Raw genomic sequence first — 24,476 nt, forward strand, 5'->3', positions numbered from 1 at the left:
GACAAACTTATTTCTAACCCAAGAGGAATAAAGATTAGTACAATGTTAAATAACAAAGGAATCGATATGACACAACATTACACACAATTTTATAAAGTCGTTCCACACAGGCTTGAACCCACTATCTCTGGCTCAGATGCCTGACTCTCATCTCATTGCGCCACTGGGAAGTTGTGTTTTAGTGCATAAGGTCCATACTTCAAGTGAGAAGCAACTCAAAATTATAATTGTTTATGTACATTTGCTGCATGTTGGAATTTATTGAGTTCCTTCACATATAGACACCATATCTGGAAAAGAAGCAACTTTTCCACCACTTAAGGCCACAGTACCTCTTGCGGTCTGGGCATGTGCCACACAGGATTCGAACCCACGACCGGAATGGTTCGGGGCTCGTGGTTTAGCAGCTTGTGCCACTCAGTTGACACTGTCTTGCTAAACTGCCGAGGAGAGGCTTCAATGTAAGAATGAGAACACAAAAGCATGTTAACCAGATTAGCAAGCTAAATTAGCTTAATGCTAATGTAGCTTATGGTTAGCCTGAGTGTTTGTGTACTGTATGTACAGTAAGGGAGTTATTGGCAAAATTTCACCTGTAGTAAGTCAGTCAGGTCATTAGGAAAGCACTACGCCCTTAGGAACACGAAAAAATACTTTAGGTGAATTACAGTAATTTTTCATAAACATATTTGACAATTGTACGTACAGTAAGGGTGGTATTATCAAAATGTCACCTGTAGCAAGTCAGTCTGGTCACAAGGAAAGTACTACAACCTTTGAAACGCGAAAAAATACTTACAGCGAATTACAGTAATTTTTTCATAAACATATTTGTCAATTGTACGTACAGTAAGGGAGGTATTGTCACAATTTGACCTGTAGTAAGTCAGTGGTCACTAGGAAAGTACTACAACCTTTGAAAGACGAAAAAATACTTACAACGAATTACAGTAATTTTTTCATAAACATATTTGTCAATTGTACGTACAGTAAGGGTGGTATTGTCACAATTTGACCTGTAGTAAGTCAGTCGGGTCACTAGGAAAGTACTACAACCTTTGGAACATGAAAAAATCCATTTGGTGAATTACTGTAAGTTTTACATAAAAATATTTGCGTACTGTATGTAGAATACACAAAAGTAAACTAAAGCAGTCTAGGTGAATACGCATCAAATATCAAACCTAAAACTATGTTTACCCTGTTTGGCAACTTTTTTTTTTGAAAACTTGACTATGTTCGTGGCGCTGTCCACGTATGTGGGACTGAAGGTCATGATCCAGTCTGAACCTTGGGTAAATTTGGTTTTATATTCAGATATTCACCTAGATATTCAATATCTCGTGAGCTGAATATTGTTCCTACACAAATAATATTGTTTCAATATTTTATTCTTCCTCAAAACGAGCTTTCCTTCAGGTTTGCACTTTGCAGATGGTCCCTTCTTAGAAGCCTGCGCATAGAGATCAATGTATTTTGTCCACTGCGAAGGAAAGATCGTTTTGAGGAAAAATAGGTTGTAGCTTCTGGTGTTATATGTGTAGTTATATGTGATAGGTGTTTTGTGTAGCAACAACGTTTAGTTCACGAGTTATTGAACGCGGAAGTCCGCGAATGTGCGAATATAAAACCAACTTTACCTAAGTTAGAGAACAGTGTGATTTATAACCCGCAACAATTTGTGATTGCTTAAACTATTTATTTCAAGATCGTATAATAGTCTACTATGTCTTACCTTGAGTAATGAGGAGAAGGAGAGCGGTTAACAGTCCTGACATGTCCATCGGCTGTTGTCCACTTGCTGAACTCAGTAAGATAACAGGATCGAGACGGTCAGATGGAGATAGAAACTGTTATGCGGTTCTTAGTTTCTTTCAATGGGCGAGCAGAGAAGTTAAAGTGCGTCGCTCTTGAATTGGTTTACAATCTAGCGTCCGAATTCCCTTTTAAACAGTATAAACAGCTTTTGTCCAGCAGCTTACAGGTGAATATCCATACAGCGGCTGACAAACAAAATTGGAATGCATGCAGAGAATGTCTAATAAGAACGGGCTCTGAATGAATGCCTGCTGCGTTGATTGATTGGTCGCACCTCTCACCCTCACCAACAACGCCGTGATCCCGCCCACCTACTCCGAAACTTCCAATTGAGCATCACAGTCCCGCCCACAGCCGGTGCCGGAAGTAAAAATTCAATACAATTTCTCCATAGACATTTGGGGTATAAGCCATAAAAACGTAACCATACATGGTAGACTTAAAACCAGCAACGGCTGTACTAAGCGATTGTATATGCTCATATAAACGCCAAAAGTTCATGGGGCACTAACCTTGATTTGAGATAAATGCCTTTTATTCGCGATGTCTTGGATAAGTACTTCATTACCCACAATCCTAAACAATCCCACAATCCCACAGTGATGCATCTGATTGGTGGATGTCGTGTAAACCCCGCGAAAGTCCGTGAAAAAACAGAGCGTTGCCATGGAAGCAGGATTCTAACAGAAGAGACGGAACGGACTGTTTCTTTAGCGGGAGGCATATAAATAGTTTTTAAATCAATACATTCCTTTTTACATTAATATTTTGTGTCAAATTATTTATTTATTTGGTAGGTAGCCATGTACTAAGCGGGATAATGTATAGCGAGTTGGTTGTTATAGCGAATACAACTCCCTTCAGGCTCCGCTTCGGGCTCATGATCAGCCTTTCGCGAGTTGTATTCGCTATAACAACCTTTACATTATCCCTTACTTATCGTTCACTTTAGATAGGCTACTGTAGCCTTCATATGGCATGAGTCATATCAAGCATTTTATGATGCCACTGTCAAAACAATATTAAGCCTAGGCATACCTCTTCATGCATTTACTGAACATTTGTGTAATAATTCATGGCAAGTTAATAAACTGAATATGACGGTCCAAGAGCAGACCATGCACCGGTCCATGCATCAGACCGGTGGCGCTGTGCACTTTCTGGTTTGCTGACCGTCACTTTTTATTTTTCACTCGTTGTGGATATTAAGAAAATACATTAAATGTTATACAATTAAGGATGAACTATAACATCATGAAAATGAGCATGGACCTCAACCTGTCCTGTCAGCAGAGTGTCCTGTGTCATAAAGGGCTCTGAAATAAACACACAAACTAACGTTACACACTGACTGAACACACGTGTGTTGATGACTGAGCTGCACCATGTTGCTAACGCTATCGTTAACCGCTTTCACACACGCACACAATATATTATTATTTTTATTTACACTATTATTACTGAAAGAACTGCTATTAACTACACATTCACTATATAAAATTCACTCAAAAGGCTCTTTCGCGGTTGGCTTCAGTCGACTTCAGTGAGGCGCGGTGGTTTATGGGATGAGTAGTTCCTTCGCTCGGAAATGAAAATATGTACACAGTCTTGTACCTTTGCCTTTTTGGGGATTTTCTCTTCGTTTTTTCACTCGAAATGATATGTTGTATGCTTATGAGTTCAGCCATAGCTGGTTATGCTCAGACATGCTCTAAAACTCTTTAGATACGGATTTTTCCAAAAGTCAATGGGAGAAATGAATGGGAAATTTACTTCCGGCACCAAAGCCCTCTCGGGCTGTGGGCGGGACTGTGATGCTCTATAGAGACAGAGCATTATTTTAGGCCACCCCCACCCGCACCCGGGATGAATGTTTCCAATGTTTCAGACCACTGTCTATGTTTCAGACGCGCACTGCCTATGCTTCCGCGTTACGAACGGGTTGCGAATGGTGTTAACAGAGAATGTCTGGTATTAACCACAGACATCATATCTATGGTGGTGGTAACCATAGAAGCGGGACAGACTTTCCTGTTTATAAACATTACAGAGTGCGTGCCGTGCTTAGCCTAGAGGCACAAAGCCAGATTGCAATCAAAATGATTGAGGTTGATAATATGGGATTTAGTAATTAGTAATACGTAGACCAATACTTTCTCATTATTATTACATTAATCTAATTAAACTGTTGCAGATGTCAAGTTAGTAATTAATAACTATTTTAGAGTAACTTAACTGTAATAATATCAGAGGTGACACTGGAATAACTGAATAGCATCCAGTGTCTAATGAGCATTTCTGGGCTGAGGGAATCCCTTCATCAGAGCCGTCACTCCCGGAGATCCAACGGCCTCATAAAATGTAAGAGGTCTACATGTGTTATTTTCTATTTAGGGTATTTTTGATATTTCCATTTATTTGACTTTGATTCTGATGGTAATATCTGTCTTTTGGAGCCTCCTGTCCCAACAGAACCCCGGTCAGTTGTAAGTAGCCGACTCAATACACCAGAAATCATGACAAATAGTGTTATAAAGTGTTCTCGACCAAATGCTCCTCTTCACAGGACGATGGGGATGAAGAAACCGTTTCTGCTGCCACAGAGAGGCCTACAGAGGTAACACTTTGTTTTTATTGTGAGTATACACAAAAATAATAGAAACTTAACTGGATGAGGTACAACACTTAAATGTAAGATCAAAACCAACAGAGTATCTTGAATCTCTTTTGCACTGATGAGAAAAAAGCGAGCAGATCACGCCGGCGTGATTGCCGACCCCAGAGGGTTAACTGAAGAAAGTTTTGGCACATCCCACTGTTTACTTCATCAATGCATTGGAACAGGGAGTCAATGGCAAAAATAGTTGCTGTTTATAATATTTGAGAAGAAAGTCTGTCTAGCTTTGCCTAATTCCATATTGAAAGCATGGATGGTGTCTTTGTAGATGTTATAATGGACTACAAGTTTTGTCTTCCGCCACATGCGCTCTGCTTTTCTGCATTGTCTTCATATTTTGCACTGCTGTTGAGTTTCTCCAGGGTGCCTTTTGTCTACCACTCTTCCTGACCTTCACAGGAGCAATATCATCAATTACACTTTTAACTTTCGAGTTAAAAGAATCCAGGAGAAAATCAACAGAGTCAGCAGATATGCTTGGTGTTAAAGATATAGCCTTCATAAATAGTACACTAGTGTTCTCATTTAAGCATCTCTTCTTGACAGACACAGATCTAGCTTCAATGGCAGGAGAGATCAATATATCAAAGAAAATACAGAAATGATCAGACAGTGCTACATCCTTAATAACAATCGATGAAATGTTTAGACCCTTACTAGAGTGTGTCCACGATTGTGTCATTGTGTAAAATCTCCAGCAATAGCAAAACAGTCAAACTCTGAGGAAATGGTTGATAACAGTTCTGTAAAGTCCTCAGCAAAGGCTGAAGAGTATTTTTGAGGCCTGTAAACAATTATAAGTAAAATGCGTGGAGCACCTTTTAACACAATACCCAGATATTCAAAAGACGGGTAATTACCAAATGATATTTGCTTACATGGATAGACATCTTTAAAAAGAGCAGCTACTCCCCCACCTCTCCTACCCGCTCTGCAGACACTCATAAAAGTAAAGTTAGGAGGGGATGTTTCATTGAGGACAGTTGCACTGCAGTTGTCTTCTAGCCAAGTTTCATTTAGAAACATAAAATCCAGGTTGTATGTGGACGTGGTTATTAAGTCATTGACTAGAAGTGATTTATTTTTAAGTGAGCAGATGTTTAAGAGTGCTAACTTAACAGTCTTACTTTTTGTCCCCACAGCAGTCTTAGTTCGGATCACAAACAGGAGTTCTTCAGACTCTCTCTGCGGTCTCTGAAAGTGAGTTCTGAGGTAGATGATGTTAAAGTGTTTAACGCTGATGTTACATGGACTCATCCAGCGCTGATGTCTCCAGACTCAGACAAACTCTGTTCATGACCTCCTCAAGCCCGTCGACCCGCTTTGGACCGAGGTATTCGACGGGCCAGAAACCCAGTGCGTTTGTCATGACGAGGCCCGATCACGACGAAAAACTTTTCCCCCTTCAAGTAATCTCTGTGGTAACATTTGTATATCACGACAGCAGTCAGAGCGAGCAGAACCACAGTCAGTCCAACCGGCAACACCCAGTACTCTACAGGTGAAGGGAAAAGTGGGAAGACATTTTGTTTTTTCACTTTAAATTCAGTGTTGCAGAACTCCTGTAAAGCTCATGTTTACTCACGTCGATGTTCAGTGTCGTCTTCATCTGTGCCGCTCAGATTCCCCTTCGAGTCTAGAATAGATTCTGTGCAGAATATTGAAAGGTTATTCATGCAGTTTAGTGTTAATTTACTGATTAAATATAATATTTCCACTCCTCCACTGATCTTCTCTCACCGGTGACTGTGACTGTGATCCAGACTTCATTATCTGAGTCCAGAACTCTGTATATTCCAGTGTCGTTGACTGTGAACTCATGAATGATCAGAGTCTCGTCTCTGTCGGTCAGTCGATCACTGCTGACCCCGTGACCTCTCGTCCACAGCTCTGTCCAGCCTGAGCTCGAGCTTCTCTCCACTTTATCAGCGTTGATCAACAGAACATCCAACTCCAGATCCTCTCCTTTCTGCACTGAGATCTCATCTGAGGAGACACAGACACATTCATCATTATTATAATGGTGTCAATCAGTCAAGACCATAAACATATTTAGGATTGAGGGAGCAGATGTAAACATTGGAAAACTCAATCCACTCTGAATATTAAGTTTGTCCCCTTCAGTGTTTGTGTTTCTAGTCCTGCACACAATACCAACACTATTCAAGGAAATACCGGTAATCCAGAAAGCACATGATGATCAGTTTTGACTTTACCGTGAATATGAAGATGATACTCCAGGATCTGTCGCTTCACTTCTGTCTGATCATTATTGTAATAAACATGTAAAAAGTATTTCCCAGCATCCCTCATTCTCAGATCCGTGATGTTGACGTCACATGATCCTTCTTTAAACACTCGACCACTGCAGTTCTTCACACACACAGGGATGTTTTCTAACACACTGTATAAACTGATGTGCACAATCTCTCTGTCGTCAGATCCACACGATAGAGAGACGGTTCCTCCCTTTATTCCTGACACAGGTTCAGTGGAGGATCCTGCAAACACACACACACTCATGTTCACTCAATACAAAAGATTACGTAAACAAAAATATAAATGTAGTGTTTCGGTCTATTTTCCTAAATCAATATGATCTTGAATATTCTAGAGTTATTTTAGAGAACTGGATTAAAATAAATAAATAAATAAATAAAGGCAACAAGTAGCCAAAAATATTGGAAGTGTTGCATTACAAATGTTTATTAATCAATGAACCAGGGAACTGCATAAACCAGTGATGTCAGTGTGTGTTATTGATGTAGTATAATGGGAAATTTAAACCATCAATCCACAAATACCCACCAAATCACGAGTGACACAACAGAAGAACAATAACATAAATGACACTGACCGCTGTAACTGATAAAGCACAGCAGAAGAAGAAGAAGAAGATTCATCCTGATGAGAAAACAGAAGGTGTGTTATGTGATACAGAAATTACACACTCACTTTAATTTTATTTAAAGATTTTCATCCACATGTGGATCTTACATTCTAGGCCTATGTTTAAAAAATATCAAACTTTGACCTTTTTTATTTTCGTTAAAAAAGCACTGTGTGTGTGTGTGCGTGCGTGTGTGCGTGTGTGTGTGTGCATTCACTGAATTTGTCCTCAGCGGTGAAACATACAAGTGTCTCTGGTTTTTACCTGATCTCTGATCAGTTTTATTCATCTGTAGACGTTGTAATTAGACATTAGTATAATTAAAAGGAATAATAGTAGTTTATAGTCTCTTATTGGCCTGTTTATCTGAGCCACAGAACAAACTAAACAAGCCCTGGACTGCTGGACATTGATAAAATAACACATATTATACAGACACTTGATATATAATATTAAATGATATAAGTTAATGGCAATTGATATTTAACTTTGTTATGTGTGTTTGTGAAAGCTGTTTTCCTGCATGTTAGTGTGAGTTTGTTGCAGTGACACTGTTTGACCAGCAGGAGTCGCCAGCGAGTGGCGCTTACACACAGTCAATCATTTTGCGAAGCAATTGGTTCAATTCTCCCATCGCTACAGGACACTATTAAATAAAACTAACATGCATTTCGTAAAACTGCACAACATAATAATTAAAACAAAAACTGTCACTTGAAGGTAAACAAATGTTACAGACATAAATTAGCGCGACGCTGAAACTAGTTATAAAAATAATACATTAAACATGCTGATGACATGAACAAACCATAGACTGTTGGAACAAACCAATTCTTCTGTCTAACTGCTCAACGCACATGATGAAATACATGCGTCGAACTACCATTACCTAACCTGAGTTAACCTAGAGTTCCCCCGTCTCTGTCGCTGCATGTCGCGACTCGCGAGTCTCTATAGGGATTAGTAGACTGCATGTTTGGGCATGGGCGTCGGAACCATTGTATATGGGTGGGACAAGACCCACCACCCACTTTTTAAGACCAATGATATTGGACCCACTCACTTTTACATTCAGCGCATGTCTGTTCGCTAGCGCTGTTCAGTCAAATCCATTCCACTTGAGGAATGCCCTAATGAATAAAAGTCCATTTTCGCTGAAATCGCTTCATTATATTTCTCAACGAGCCGCAACTGACGAAAATAACCGCCCGTTGTACCCTTCCAGTCCAATATTGCGTTGCAAACATCAATAACAGCTTTAAATGGTCACTGCTGAGGGTATCAGCGTGTTAATCCACGGATAGCAGTGCATAAACTGTGCACGACGTGGAGGCAGAACAGGCCGACGTGAAGCGGAGTTTACTTGTTTAATTAAAAAGCACCAAAATACATGAAATGGCAATTACTCCAGTAACATTTTTCTGGGGGAGGACCCACACACTTTTTTTATTTCTTATAAAACATCCCGTTAACACTCTAAACAATGCTGGGTTGTTCTGGCCCAATTTTGGGTCAAATATGGACAAACCCAGCCATTGGGTTAAATTTTTAAATTGCATTTTTGATCCAACTTTTGGGTTTGTCCATATTTGACCCAAAATTGGGTCAGAACAACCCAGCATTGTTTAGAGTGTTAACGGGATGTTTTATAAGAAAGAAAACAAAAAGAGCGATGGATGAGGTGAATATTTACAATCCGTTGTAGAAAACAAAACTTTGGTTTTATAAATTTAGATTTTATAAATACACAAGCAAGGTTTTAGAAGTTATTTTCCCTGCTACCAACCAATCGGAGTAGGCTAATCATGCTAAAACATTTTACAATTATATTAATAACCTCACTATATAAAACATCATTGTCATCATTGTCATGCATCTGGAAAACATCAGCAGGTCATTGCCTCTCCTTAACATCACAGGATTAGTTTCCCACAAACAGACACAACTATTGGTAGCCTATACACAAACACTCACAAGCTGGCGTCATATTTAAAAATATGAAAACTTACATGGTTAGAGTTCTGCATGTCTTATGTTCAGCCAGACTTTAGCAAAACTCACACAGCTGAGAACTGAGGCTTACATGTGTCCTTCTCTCTCTCAATTTCAGTGAGTTCAGTCTTTTTCAAAGCTAGCCTACTATGGCAAGCCGTTTTAACATTTAATCATAAAACCTATAGTATCAATTTTCATTCTTCTACTATTTTGTACAGGCCTACTAGCAATTCCATTAGGATAGGCTACTTATTCATTAGATTGTTCTTATTTATTAGATAGTAGCCTACTTTATTTTATTTAGGTATTATATTCATTAGATATGCTTTATGACTTTCTCAGTTTGTGTAAATCTACTTAGGGTTTAGAGTATTTATTTTTTCCCACAGTAATTTCCCACATAGTACAATTACGTGGTTTTGTTTTATTAATAGTAGGCTATACTTTTTTCTTGATTTATCCTGAAAGATTAGAAGTGAAATGTGACAACATGCCCCATAGCTGGAGTTCATTATAACATGACCATATGACAGATTCAAATGTTATCTGATCTAATCCAAAAATATACAAGACAAACTAAAATATTTTCTCAATATAATACAATTAACTTTTTCATACAAAATAATGGCATTTTTTAATAAATAAAATAAAATAAAAAAATGTGACAACAAACACAGCAAAACACAGATATACAGCACAGTTCAAACCATAATAATAATGAATAATTTCTGAACATTGACTCTCAGTCTTTATTCACCTTTTCTCATGGTTTATCAATAGAATTCATGAAAGTATAGATTAGAATATCATATTTCTAATAGGAGCTCATTGTAACTCAGTGTGACAACATGCCCCGCCTGAGCAACTGGTTTAAACCTGGCGAGTGTTTCTGCTGTTAGATCAGCATTAAAGAACCATATATCAACTGTTAAATAAGTAAGATTAAAAAAGATCAGATTTGTCTAATTTTAAATAAACAAAAAAAAAGCAGAGATGAAAAATGTATATAAGTAAGATATGTACTTTTGCTGGTTAAATGAATGTTCAGAGATATTTACAAAGATTTCTGAATTTTGGCGCAGTTTATTATCTATATAGTGTTGATATGGCAACTAAATACACTAAGTTTCGTCATGCTGGTGTGAATAATCTTGGATTATTTCCAACCTTACACTAGTACTGTATCTATTCCAGTTGTGACTAGTACATATTTCTTATTTCTTATTAATCAGAGACTACTTATTTATTAGATAATCGTACCTATTATATAGATGTAGTATTTGATTATCTACTTATTCCAAAGATAGTACACATTTATTAGATACTTATTCTTACTCCAAATGTTAATAGTAAAAGAAAATATTTTACTAAGATTTGTATTTGAACCCTAGTGGCCATTCTGACTCATAACAGGATGAGTAATAAATCTGCGAGCAGCAACTATCAGGATTCAAGCACTTTAAGGCCTTTGAGCACATGTGTAAAACGGTATTATGTTTTATTTAGCAAGCCTACCATCTAGATAATAGATGGAAAATACCATTACAGACAATACAGGCATTTAAAGGTGCAGTGTGTAAGTTTTAACGGCATCTAGTGGTGAACAGAAGTTACGGTGGCCGACAGGAAGTGATGTCGTCGTCTGAGACAGCAGAGAGTAGCCTGTTAATCAATGAGGTTTCTTTACAAAGATAAATAAAAAAAATAGGTTTACTTCATTGTTCAGTAAAATTATGTTATTGCGAATATTATTGTGGCTTTTTCATCATTGTGTGAGTGTTTTATTCACTGACTTTAGCTCGCTTATCATGAAGAACATCATAACTTTTTTAATAATTATTGACCAGGAGAGTCCAGAGAATTGAGCTGGTTTGATCAAAGTTGAGCGAGAATCCTAAGACTAGTTTGTGACAGGTTTTTCAAATAATCTTCTAAATTTTTAACGAATGTTTCGATTAACAGTCTTAGCGGCAATTAGGGGTCATACACAAATAGCTTTCGAATTTCTCACAGGTCTCTGGGGCTTTTAAAATAAAAGCCCTTCTCGCTGTTAAATAGGCCTAATCAAATATGTTTCATCTTTTTGAATACTAAAAACTGCTTTACAGTTTGTGCAAATATACAATTTATATTTATGAGAATGGCCCTTTGAGTATTAGCATACTGAGCAGAAATGTACATTTAAATACTTCAAGAAGCCTACCTATTAAGTTCAGGATATTTAGTCAAATAAGCTACTATAGTAACCAACAAACAAGTAGGCCAAGTTATCTAGTTACAACTTTTCTTAAAAAGTAAAGTATAAATACTATAGTCACTACTGGAATGAGCACTCGTGTCTAAACAATAAGAACTAGTATCTAATTAATAAACTGTAGTATCTTTATAAAGGTACTTTTAAATAATGAGCTAAAGGAATAGATACTAATATCTATAATAATAAGTAGGAGCATGAAAATACATTGTAGTATGTTTTAATGATTAAATGTTAAATTGGCTTGCCATAATATTAGGCAGTTTCACTTTTTACAGGCTCTAACTTGTTAGTACAAACTCTAACTTTTGTACAAACCCAATTTCTCCCTTAAAGGGATAGTTCACTTTAAAATAAAAATTCTGTCATCATTTACTCACCCTCAAGTTGTTTTAAACCTGTATGAGTTTCTTTCTTCTGCTGAACACAAAGGAAGATATTTTGAAAAATGTCACTAACCAAACAGTGCAGTTCCCATTGATTTCCATAGCAGGAAAAAAATATACTATGGAAGTCAATGGGACCTGGTAACTGTTTTGGTCTGTCAAGGTTCTTCATGATCCATGGACTCTTTACGTTCCACAAAATCTTCATTACAATGGAAAACGGTTCTTTAGATTATAAAAATCTTCTTCACACTAAAAAAAAAAAAAAGTGGTTCTTGTAAGATCTGATCAGTGAAAGCTTCTTTAAGGAACCAAACGTGCTTCGTCTATTGGCATCACTGATGTACTAGTGATGATTGAAATATATTGAGTATAATTTACAAAACCCTCAGCATTGAAACCGTTATAAGATCTGAGGAGAAGTGAAAGGTCGCCAGTACGGACCCTCAGTCTCCAGTCTGATGGGCTTCTGGAAGTGCGTCTCTGAACACACAGATTTAGTCCCACAGAAGTAAAGTCCTGAATCTGACTCGGTTACTCCAGTGATAACCAGCGTGACTGCAGTGATCTCTGCGTCTGCATCGACTCCCAGACGACTTCTGTTGAGATCGTACGTGACCAGAAGTTTTCTTCCGGCTGCACTGCTGGTTTTTGCAGATATTAGTTGGGTTAGTTGTTGGGAATACTGATGATCTCAAATCTGTCGGTCATGTTGCAGTTTAAACTGATTCCTTCCTTCAGCTCGAGTCACTTCTTCTTCTTCTTCTGGAACATCTGGAGAAAACATCAACTGAGCCTTTAACATTTTTATTGTTGTAGATAAAAACGAATTAATAGAGGTTAAAATGATCAGTTATGTTTAAGCGTAGAGGAAATTTACCTCTAGAAGTGATGTGAATAATCCTGAATGTAAAAACACAAAAGATCATGACGTTCTGCAGTGTGTGTGTCGTTCGTAATGTTGATCAGACCACAGGTTTCAGAGCAACACACAAGTGCGTCCACTTCCTTTCATAACTAAAGCTTACACACGATCTACATCGCTGCTGTGTTTTATTACAGCTGTGGGTTATTACGTTTCACAGTTATATGCGTAATACACTTTCGAGCAAGTCTTATATGTAAAAAAAATGTATGTGGATATATGTATCAAAATTGCAATGTGCGGGTGTGTGTGTGTGTGTGTGTACATATGTGTATATGTATGTGTTATATATATATATATATGTATGCGTATGTGTAGTCATTATTTGTGATGTATATGTGTGTGTATATCTGGGTATGTATGTAGGTATATATGCATATGTATATGGGAGATAAACTGTTCATTGAGGATCCATACGGTACTGTATGTCTAATGGGCTAAATATGGTTAATATCTAAATTTAACTTTATATAAATTCATATTATCAACATATTTCACTCAGTCTCCTGTATATTAAAACCTACGGTGAATATAACTATTCTACAGTAGGTCATATATCATTACTTGTCGTCTGATTCAACTATGTGCCTATTATTCATTTTTTAATTCACAAAAACAAATAGTCTTCTGTAGGCTGAGAGAAGAGTGAAGCCCAACTGAATATCTACAGATATTTTAATCCGCAGATCTACACTGTAACTTTTACATTTAAATGAACACAAAACGAGACAGTTATTAATGTGTAAGTATCGAGCCTCGATTTAATGATGTTATTTCGCGGTATATCCCCCTCCTGGACGCATCAGGAACAATAGGGGCGTATATCTACCGGCTCCAGGTCTGCAGTCTACAGGGGCGTAGAATTTAGTAGGGACGCTAGGGACGTGTCCCTACCAATATCTAGTGACACTGATATATCCCTAGCAATAATTTCAATCAGAACTTAAAATAAATTTTAATATTGATGTCCTTGTCCCCACCAATTTCAAAATCAAACCTACTAGGCCGTGGGCCGGACCCCGAAATTGTGAATTTCACTGATCCCTGCCATGGAACTAAGTGATTTGTTTACAGATGTCATGTAAAAATTCTTATAAGTAGTGTAATCATTGTTTCCAACGTTGATGTGTGCACATTTTATGAAGATATCGATTTAAACTCTTACATTTTTAAACAGGCAAATTTGTAAGACTACTAAATCGTAGCGCCAGAAAACGTAAACAAATCACACGTCTCCCTGACAACCAACATATTTGATACAGTAACTTTGCTCTCTTTATCCGGTTGGCTCTAGCATACCGGTTGGTATATTGGTCTATGTATGTGTGTATTGTAGTTAGTTTAAAGGATTAGTTCACTTTTAAAATGAAAATTCTGTCATCATATACTCACCCTTAAGTTGTTTCAAACCTGTATGAATTTCTTTCCTCTGCTGAACACAAAGGAAGATATTTAGAAGAATGTCAGTAACCAGACAGTTTCTGGTTCCCATTGACTGCCATAGTAGGAAAAAAATATACTATGGAAGCAGTGGTGTAGTCTACGTGATACGCAGGTATACGCCGTATACCCACTAGGAAATGCCAAGTATTTCCGTATACCCACTAAAAAAAGCGTGAGGATACGTAACAACTTCGTTTTGTGACAGAACTTTCACACTTTCATTCATAAATTCACCGCGTCTGTGTTTGCAATGGACACAGATCAAATCGCGTGAATATTAAAAACTCAAAGAGACTGCAGTTGTTCAACGCGTCTCTGGGAATGAGCGCTCTACTACACACACACACACTGAAGCAAGCGCGTGCTTGTGTCAGCGCTTCACTGTAGCTATGTATGAGGACATGATGTAGGCTACACATTACACATGAACTTCATCACAGAGCTGCTATGAGAGTCACTTCATGAGAATGTTACCATTTCATTTGATAAAACTATCGTCATTCATTCGTATCATACACACACAGAAACTGTAATGTCTTTACGACAACCTGTCAAAATAAAAGTTCGGTATAAACTCAAAGAAATTATGAAAGAAATTGCACAGTAAAATGTACTGTAAAATAATAATAATGATGAAATCTATTAAAACTTATTTTAAAAATGAATATCACACAAGTTTTCATACATGTTTTAATTTAAACAGGAAACTTGCCAAAACAATAACACAATTTTCTTTCAAAAGCACCATTTCTAAAAGTACATTTGTATTTGTGCCTATAATGTTTTATTTGTATTTTTTTTATTGTCAGCTGATAAAACCTGTGCTTCAGGGACCATATTCATATAACATCTAAGGCTAAATGTAGAAAATCTGTCCAGTCTCCTCAGCTGTAAATGTCATTGGCTGTTAAAGTCTTGTGTTGCTTATAATAAATTGACATGTTGATAACACTTAGTCTCATAATGCGCTCAATTACATGTCGTTGCATAGGCCTACTGTATGCATTAGTGAGTGTGGTGGTACTTATGGGGTGATGACGAGACGGGTTAGTATGAGACGGGTTATGCCGGGGGGGGGGGGGGGGGGGGGGGGGGTCACAGTATACTCACTACAAAAAACTAGACTACACCACTGTATGGAAGTCATTGGGACCAGTTAACTGTCTGGTTACTGACATTATATTCATATATAAGAATAAATGTTAAATAAACCTCACACTACCAGTGAATCTTAATTACACAACGTGATGTTTTATTAATGTATATGTATATACTTCTTCACAATTTAACACATATTACACACACAACACCAAAAAGGATACCGCTAAGTATATCGACAAGACACACCACAATAACAACAAAAACAAAACAAAAGAAGAATCCACCCAGTCTGTGAGTTATCCATTATTGCATTTAAGTTGATAATTGTATAGTCTCTATAATGTAATACTAAGGCCCATGTGGTTTGGAACTCTTGCAGTCTTGAATGCTGTTTACTTGTAATTTCTTCAATGGGCAACAAATCTATTATCTGATCTAGCCATTGACCCAGTGTGGGTCCTGATTGTCTAATCCATGCAGTAAGTATGCATTTTTTTGCAAAATAATAAAACATTGTAAACACACATTTTTTTTTGTAAAAGGAAACTTATTTTCTATATCATAATTCAATAAATATAACATAGGGCATAACTCAAAAGTACAGTTACACATATCTTGAATTACTTTATGAATCTTCTCCCAAAAAGAAAAAATAACTTTACAATACCAAAATAAATGCATGAATGTTCCTAATGCAATTCCACATTTTCTACACATAGGGGAGTTTATATCATGAAATTGATTAAGCTTCACTGGAGTTATATAGTATATATATATACAGAAATGTATAATTAGTTTCTTTAACTTTAATGTTCACACTCAAGGGTAAGGTCAAATTGATACACAAAGTTAACCATTCTTTTTTGCTAAACTTCCTTTTAAGCTCTAATTCCCAATTTGTTCTCAGAGAAAAAAAAGAATTTGAACTGAAGAAGATTAATGTATATTTTTGAACACTTTATCTTAATTTTTATTGAAAAGCTGGACATTTAACAAGGGCAAAAAGCAGATTCAATTTAAGATTACAGTGAATAGTGTAAGGTTGACAATGAATTGAACACAAGTCTTCTTCTTTTTTTTTAGGAATGTTTTATTTGAAACAAAGACATTACATGGTATTCTTCCAAATCTAAACAGTGAGACTCATATGCAGAAACAACCAATACATAACTGACAGTCACAGCAGAAAAAGGTCAAAAGAAAAACTTGCTCAGTGTGAAACACTAACTGCAGGTAAGCTACTTCTTGCTGCAGAGGAACGGATGGATGACAGTCTACTAATGCACATACGTGGAAGGGATCTTGTAGCTTCAGAGGCCATGTATCATTTGAGCTGCTACAGACGTTATACAAGACATCTGCCCAAAATTTCTCGAGAGGGAAATCCAGAAAGCAATCCATATCAGGCAGGCTACACCCATTTCTGCAAGTCAGCGGTGGAAGAGAGGTTGCTGAGAAACCGTGAGGTGTTAAGGCTGTCCTGGCTAAATGGCCTTTTTAAGAAAATAGTTAAGGAAAAAGAAGGTGTTGACATTTCATCTTACAAAGTTTTTTCTTTAAAAGCCAGACTCCAAAAGTCTCATCCATTTTTGAGATTTCTGAAATCCTCAAGAAATTATTTAGTGTATGTTGATGATTTAACTGCTGATGAAGTAATCCATGATGAAGCTACACATCCATCATCATCCGACCATAGTGAAGATGACACAGAAGATGACACAGAACAAGTCATGTTGGAGCAGGGCCAGGAACACAAGACCCAAGACTTCTGTATCATGCAGCCATGTCACTCAGGGAGATTAAAGAGGCCAAGTGCAAAACTACTCCTAAACTGCCATGGCCACCCACAGCGCAAGACCTTCAGATGGACACTGCCTCAAATCTGGTACCAAATGAATTATACAATGTCCTGGCTTGGACAACGGGTATGACAACAGAATTTGGAACTGATGGTTTGTGTGCCAATGTTAGTGTGGAGAACAATCAGAAGATTGTGTCATTGTGTCGTCAGGATATCATGAATCTTGCAATGAGAGGACGCTGGCTCATGCCAAAGCATTCCTCCTTAGCCATGGCTGTACGACATACGACAGGATCAGCTCAGCTGATAGGAATACTGAATGGTCTAGGGCACTGTTCCTGCAACTCACAAGTACTGGAACATGACACCGCTCTAGCAAAGAGGTGATACATACATCCCACAAAACATTACAGTTCAAGTTCAAGCAACTCTTGTATGGGACAACAACGACTTTGGTGAAGAAACACTATCTGGAAAGGGAACAACACAGAACACAAATGGTATTGTAATTCAGAGGCCAATTACCTGTGGTGTGTCTACTTCTGAGACAGTATCTCTGCAGAGAACAAGGAAAAGGTCTCTTCAACCACCTCACGCTCATATTGACACCTACATTAGAAGAAAGAGGATCGGTCCAAAACCTTTTGGATCAGAAGTTGAACTGGGACACGAGAAATACATGTATACACAGGATTCTGCACGACGACTGGATAGTGCCTACTTTTTCATGCAGACTCAAGAAGTCCATGGCAGTGTTTTACCTGGATGGACTGGTCACAATACACTGCTACAGAGAGGTACGGTTCCACAGCAGTCTAACATTGGTTACCTGCCCGTCATTGACGCCAGTCCAACAGACCTAGACACAGTACACACCATCCTCACTCGTTCAATAGAAATAGCAGACAAACTGGAGCTGAATGAAATTGTGTTGGTAATGGATCAGGCCATGCAAAAGCACAAGAAATTCGTTGGATGAACACCACATTTATGGAACGACTAGTACTGAGACTGGGGGAATTTCATACAGCCATTGCATACCTGTCCTGTATTGGGAAGCGCTTTGGGGACGGAGGATTTCAAGATGTCATCATTGAAGCTGAAGTTGTTGCTGCAGGATCTACACAGGAGGAGGAAAGAAATTCATACAGGTTTGAACAGTGGCGTCATGCCCATTCAAAGTGAGGGCACGTGCCCCCTCAGATTTTTCCTCCCTGATCATTTTTTTGTCACAACTTTATTCCTATTATGCTCCATAATATACCAGAGCCTATAACGACTCAAATGTATTCTTCTGGATGTGTAATAAATCCGTCAGCATCAGCCCGCCCCTTTTTCCTAATATGGTGTCTGTGTACCGTATATCAAATCTATGTTCAAGCAACTCACTCGTCTCGCACGTTGAGCTGGCAATGAAGTGGTAAGTGGGCAAAGCAACAAATCGGCATTGAATTAGTTATCGGATGATATTAAAAGGTAGTGGGATTATTTGTGGTTGACCTGGAAATTTTAACTTGATCAAAAAGTTATGGATTTGATATTAGCTGCGAATTCAGAGCATTAACTTAAGTTGTGTCAGTGTAATGTTATCGATAGCTAGCCTAGTCTAACCGTAAACTAGTTGGCTAACGTTACTGCCATACAAAAGCCATAGTAACATTAGGTCTAGGTCGTTCTTAGGTCACATACCAATTTAAAGTGCCAACTATCCTCTCCCTATGGAGGATCCCTTTACCACTCTACAGATAAAGCAAATTTTGCGTATCTCCCCTGTAGTAATAAAATACAATAAAATTCTGTATCAAATTTATAGGCAGGACAAGTATTTTAAGGTTTGGTTTGTAGGGAATTACAAACCTGCGCACATATATTCAAACGCACATAACTATAGAATTAATTCTTGATGCGCACGTGAGCGCCATCAGTGTTTCTCACAGGTTCAGTGTAAAGTCTGTGTAGAGAGAACGGTGTCGTCTTAGCGGCCTCTAATTTAATAACTAATGATCGTTGCGACGGAAGTGAATCAATCAAAACTAACTTTAGCTGGAAAATAACATTATTCAAGAACCGCTATAAAGACAAAACAATCTGTTATCTTAAATTATACGTTTATCTCTGTAAAGCAGCTTTGAAACACTCTACATTGTTAAAAGCGCTATATAAATGAAGATGACATGACTTAAAATCATAACATAAAAACTGCAATGGTACTGTTTTTAAAATCATGTGTAGTAGGCCTAAGTGTACAGTAAGTGTGTGTGTGTGTGTGTGTGTGTGTGTGTGTGTGTGTGTAAACATGCTTTAATGAAGTAGACTTCAAAAGCTTTTGAATTTGAGCTTAGTTCATCAACCTGTCTTTTACATAAACTTACAAAATAGATACTTTAACTTAGTCCTCAGATAGAGGAGGGTTGCTGCTAGCTCCGTTAAAGGTATTTCTGTGCTTCCCAAACTGCATTGAAATGGTGTGTTTAGCAGCCAGAATTTAAACATTTTCAGGGGGAGAAACCCCCTCACCCCTCCTAACATGATCCATATCACCCGTCAGAAAACAATTGCAACGTCTCAGATTGTGCCCCCCCAGAATTTTGGCTTGCATGATGCCCCTGGGTTTGAAACAACTTGAGGGTGAGTGTATGATGACAGATTTTCATTTTAAAGTGAACTATCCCTTTAAAAGCAAAAGGAAGAGCCATTCTAAGCTTTTTGTGCCAATTGTTTTATTTCATTTAACTCATTGTTTTTTGACAAATGACAAAAACTAAATAGTTTTTCAGTATAGTTTTTTTTATATCACAACTGTTAGAACACTGGTTATTCAATAAACAGATATTACTGTTATTAAACTCTGCTCAAAATAAATTTTAATTCCAAATTGATCCATATCGTGATACGTATTATAACATTGTTGGTGATACACAGCCCTAGATAGCATATAGCACAAAAATCCTCTACAAGAAAAAGAAATACAACAAAATCCCCTCCTCATCCATAAACAATCTATGAACACGACAAAAACAGGTCTCCAACTAAATTAAAGATATTCAAAAATCAAAACATGAAATAACATCACTTACATTTGGGCAGCAAACAAACAGCTTCCCAAACCAGGATTTACAAAGACAGCAAATCACACTGGATATAATCCTTCTTCTGCCACTTCCCCTTTTTAATCTAAACATGGAGTACTACTAGTGACCCCTAGTGGCTCAATGAACATAGCCCGCAGAAAAGATAGTATGCCTTGTAATAGTTACTGTTACAATACATACTTGCAGATTTACAAAGAAGTGCAGATGACCTATTAAACAGACAAAATCAACATAAACATATATTTATATATATGCACACACACACACACACTGTTTCACATTCTGTCATTCATGCTCAACTCATTCTCAGTCATCAGTTGACGGATTAAATAGAAACAATAATTCCCAGACCATGCATTGCATTTTTAAGGCTTCATTAATATTAAATGCAGAGTCAGTAACACACAGATTCCTGAGGAACGACTGCAGCAAATGTTCATACGCACTGAACATTAAATATATATTGCAGAAATATGTTGATGGATTCCTCTGCAGGAAATGGTTTTGATTAATGGACAATAAAGCATATATTGCTGGACTCGGTCGAGAGGAACTACAAGATTTGGCAAAATCAGTGATCAAGTCCAACACAAGACCAGTGACCGAGTCCAACACAAGACCAGAGACAGAGACTGAACTCCAGATCCTCAGCAGAAATCATTATTACCTGAGTTTCCACCGTCGGCCTGAAGCTCTGCAGCTTCACTAAAACACACCTCTCTGGATCAACGTCACACACACACACACACATACAGAAGTTTTATCAGAAAACGAATTAGAAAGAAATCACTGGTAACAGCGAGATCGATAAACGATTTTTGTTCACTTGAAGATTTAAAACCCAAGCATCGACGTTTGACATCGAGTGATCATTGATCATAATAAATGAACTTGTCAATATTGCACATTAGTCACAGAAATAAACTGGTTTACCATTATTTCACAAAATAAAGGGCATTCATTCGCCCTATATAGAGAATATATAATAAATACATGATTGACAGCAGATGATGTCTCTGATTTCTTCAAGCGGTTATTTACCATGTTTACTGGTAATGGTCAGCACACACGTATTCATATTTCTGCCTTATACGGGGATGAGAATCCATTATACGTTTATCTCTGTAAAGCAGCTTTAAACAATCTACATTGTTATTCACAGCGCTATATAAATGAAAAAAATAAAAATAAAAACTCGCGGCGGTCTGTGAAAGTGAGTTCTGACAGGGTGTATACAGTAATAAACAAGTTAAATTTAAGACTTTTTAAGACTTTTTAATACCAGATCTAAATAAAATTTAAGACCAAACTTATGATGGAAATACATATCAAAAGTGTAAATATACAGTAATCTTTCCAATATAACCTGTATGTTTACTCCTGAACTGTTGTGAATATACTTGGTAAACAATCCTTTATATACTGTATGAATATTTTTTTTCCTCAACTTTTTTCTTTACTTAAAATCATCAACCAAAATAAAAGATAAAATACTCATAATAAACAAAACACTGACATGGCACTTGAGAAAGCCTAACATCCAGCGTTGTAGCGTTGACATCATTGCTAGCGATGGAAATTGTGGAGCAGAAACTAGCAATTGCAGGCTGCTGGCTTGCCTTAACGTGAGTTTGGTGTTTTTTGCTTTGCACATGCGATTCCACCGCTCTGATCCCCATTGTCCCAAGTTGAAAATTCTTCCGACACACAACGCAGTATGCTTCGTAAGCATTTCCAGGTACTGACCTTAACCAAGAATACTCGTTCTTTTCAAGCCATTTGTTATTGAACTTGCATATCCCCATGTTGCTAGCAATATTAGCTACCTACTGTATCAACCGTTGCTGTATAGGCTACACTTGCTTAACGTAATCAAAAGCTGAGCAGTACGCTCTGTTACTATGGTTACGTTCTGAACTAACCATAAACAACGCAGCGCATAGACTACCGGGGAAGAAATATATTTGGCTGAACAGATTGACTGCATTTTCGCGGTGACATGAGAAAAAATATTTAAGACCCATCAAATCTGAAAATAAGACAAAATAATACTTTTTAAGGCCTTATTTTCAGGAAATGTAATATAAGACTTTTTAAGACTTTTTAAGGACCCGCGGCCACCCTGTCTGAGGTAGATGATGTTAAAGTGTTTATCGCTGATGTTACATGGACTCATCCAGCGCTGATGTGTCCAGACTCAGACAAACTCTGTTCATGATCTCCTCAAGCCCCAGTCGACCCGCTTTGGACTGAGGTATTCGACGCGCCAGAAACTCTGTCCGTTTGTCCAGACGAGGCCCGATCACGACCCGGAAGTGACAGTGGAAACACGGCTATATTAACCTATATACTGGATCCCTGAACTCAGTGCTTTCCCCCTTCAAGTCTCTGTGCCGACATCTGTATATCACGACATCAGCCAGAGCCACCAGAACCAGAACCACCAGAACCACAGTCAGTCCAACCGGCAACATCCAGTAATCTACATGTGAAGGGAACAGGTGCAGTTTATATTTATTTTTTTAATTCACTGTTTAAGAATGCCTCATGTTTACTCACGTCGATGTTCAGTGTCGTCTTCATCTGTGTCGCTCAGATTCCCCTTCGAGACTAGAATAGATTCTGTGCAGAATATTGAAAGGTTATTCATGCAGTTTAGTGTTAATTTGCTGATTAATATAATATTTCCACTCCTCCACTGATCTTCTCTCACCGGTGACTGTGACTGAGATCCAGACTTCATTATCTGAGTCCAGAACTCTGTATGTTCCAGTGTCGTTGACTGTGAACTCATGAATGATCAGAGTCTCGTCTCTGACGGTCAGTCGATCACTGCTGACCCCGTGACCTCTCGTCCACAGCTCTGTCCAGCCTGAGCTCGAGCTTCTCTCCACTTTATCAGCGTTGATCAACAGAACATCCAACTCCAGATCCTCTCCTTTCTGCACTGAGATCTCATCTGAGGAGACACAGACACATTCATCATTATAATAATTATAATTGTGTCATTTAATCAAGACCATAATCAGATATCTAGTATTGGGGGAGCAGAAGTAAACATTGGAAAACTCAATCCACTCTGAATATTAAGTTTGTCCCATTCAGTGTTTATGTTTCTAGTCCTGCACACAATACCAACTCTATTAAAACACATGATGATGATTGATCAGTTTTGACTTTACCGTGAATATGAAGATGATATTTAAGGATCTGTCGCTCCACTTCTGTCTGATCATTATTGTAATAAACATGTAAAATGTATTTCCCAGCATCCCTCAGTCTCAGATCTGTGATGTTGACGTCACATGATCCTTCTTTAAACACTCGACCACTGCAGTTCTTCACACACACAGGGATGTGTTTTAACACACTGTATAAACTGATGTCCACAATCTCTCTGTCCTCAGATCCACACGATAGAGAGACGGTTCCTCCCTTTATTCCTGACACAGGTTCAGTGGAGGATCCTGCAAACACACACACTCATATTCACTCAATACAAACTATCAATACTGAAAAATAAATGTTCTGTCTTTTTTCTGTAATCAATGTGATCATAAATATTCTAGTAGAGTTGTTTTAATGAACTGGATTAAAAATAAAATAAATGAAACAATATTAGAAGTGTTTAAAGGGGAGATGAACTGAGATATAAAAATGTCCTCTTATATTTCCTTTTAACATATAAGAGGTCTTCATACTATAAGAATATCCTGTAAGTTTCAGAACTGAAAACTTCCTTGTTTGTCCAATAAAAGCTGTTATTGACTCCAGGCCCAGCGAACGACAGCTTTTCCAGAGTGGAGATCTGTGACATCACAGGGTATCAAACCCCGCCTCCGCAGAAGAAGATCGACGCCCACTTCAACACCGCCTGTCTCGCGCATTACATGAAACTCATTATAATATGCAAAACTGTTGTCCAATAATAGCAGTGGGCATTTACTTCCAAGTCTTCAATGCGGCTCGCCCATAAAAAACATTGTACATGTTTGAATATAAAAACCAAGCGAACGTCTTAAGTTGACCTCAGACAAAAATATAAAAAAATAAAATAAAAAATGTAAAAAGCCAGTTCATGACCCCTTTAAAGT

At 37.7% G+C, this 24,476-nt stretch overlaps 2 protein-coding genes across 12 annotated transcripts in view; both read right to left on the reverse strand.

The window, feature by feature from the left end:
- Positions 1 to 4,396: 4,396 nt before the first annotated feature.
- The window catches only part of LOC306987137 (uncharacterized protein), a gene marked incomplete at its 3' end in the record, with an annotated part of 75,478 nt that continues 55,398 nt past the window's right edge, over positions 4,397 to 24,476 (reverse strand). The window contains exons 1-6 of one of the 2 annotated variants that reach the window (XM_079591184.1): positions 9,395 to 9,502; positions 7,353 to 7,399; positions 6,712 to 6,996; positions 6,236 to 6,481; positions 6,081 to 6,143; positions 4,397 to 5,990 (exon numbers count right to left, since the gene is read on the reverse strand). In XM_079591184.1, the coding sequence (XP_079447310.1) occupies positions 5,800 to 5,990; positions 6,081 to 6,143; positions 6,236 to 6,481; positions 6,712 to 6,996; positions 7,353 to 7,399; positions 9,395 to 9,396 (834 nt within the window). In that variant the 5' untranslated portion in view covers positions 9,397 to 9,502. Of the gene's footprint in view, positions 5,991 to 6,080; positions 6,144 to 6,235; positions 6,482 to 6,711; positions 6,997 to 7,352; positions 7,400 to 9,394; positions 9,503 to 24,476 lie in introns of those variants that run through there. The other variant, XM_079591183.1, reaches the window with a different exon arrangement.
- Positions 16,571 to 24,476, reverse strand: part of LOC306987141 (uncharacterized protein) — a 29,363-nt gene continuing 21,457 nt past the window's right edge. For 6 of the 10 annotated variants that reach the window (XM_079591193.1, XM_079591190.1, XM_079591191.1 and 3 more), the window contains exons 3-6: positions 23,565 to 23,849; positions 23,096 to 23,341; positions 22,942 to 23,004; positions 19,981 to 22,864 (exon numbers count right to left, since the gene is read on the reverse strand). In XM_079591193.1, the coding sequence (XP_079447319.1) occupies positions 22,716 to 22,864; positions 22,942 to 23,004; positions 23,096 to 23,341; positions 23,565 to 23,849 (743 nt within the window). In that variant the 3' untranslated portion in view covers positions 19,981 to 22,715. Of the gene's footprint in view, positions 18,150 to 18,331; positions 18,411 to 19,980; positions 22,865 to 22,941; positions 23,005 to 23,095; positions 23,342 to 23,564; positions 23,850 to 24,476 lie in introns of those variants that run through there. The other 4 variants (XR_013795100.1, XR_013795101.1, XR_013795103.1 and 1 more) reach the window with 4 other exon arrangements.

This window comes from Phoxinus phoxinus, assembly GCF_949152265.1.
Source record: "Phoxinus phoxinus genome assembly, chromosome: 19".
Taxonomy (NCBI): Eukaryota; Metazoa; Chordata; class Actinopteri; order Cypriniformes; family Leuciscidae; genus Phoxinus; species Phoxinus phoxinus.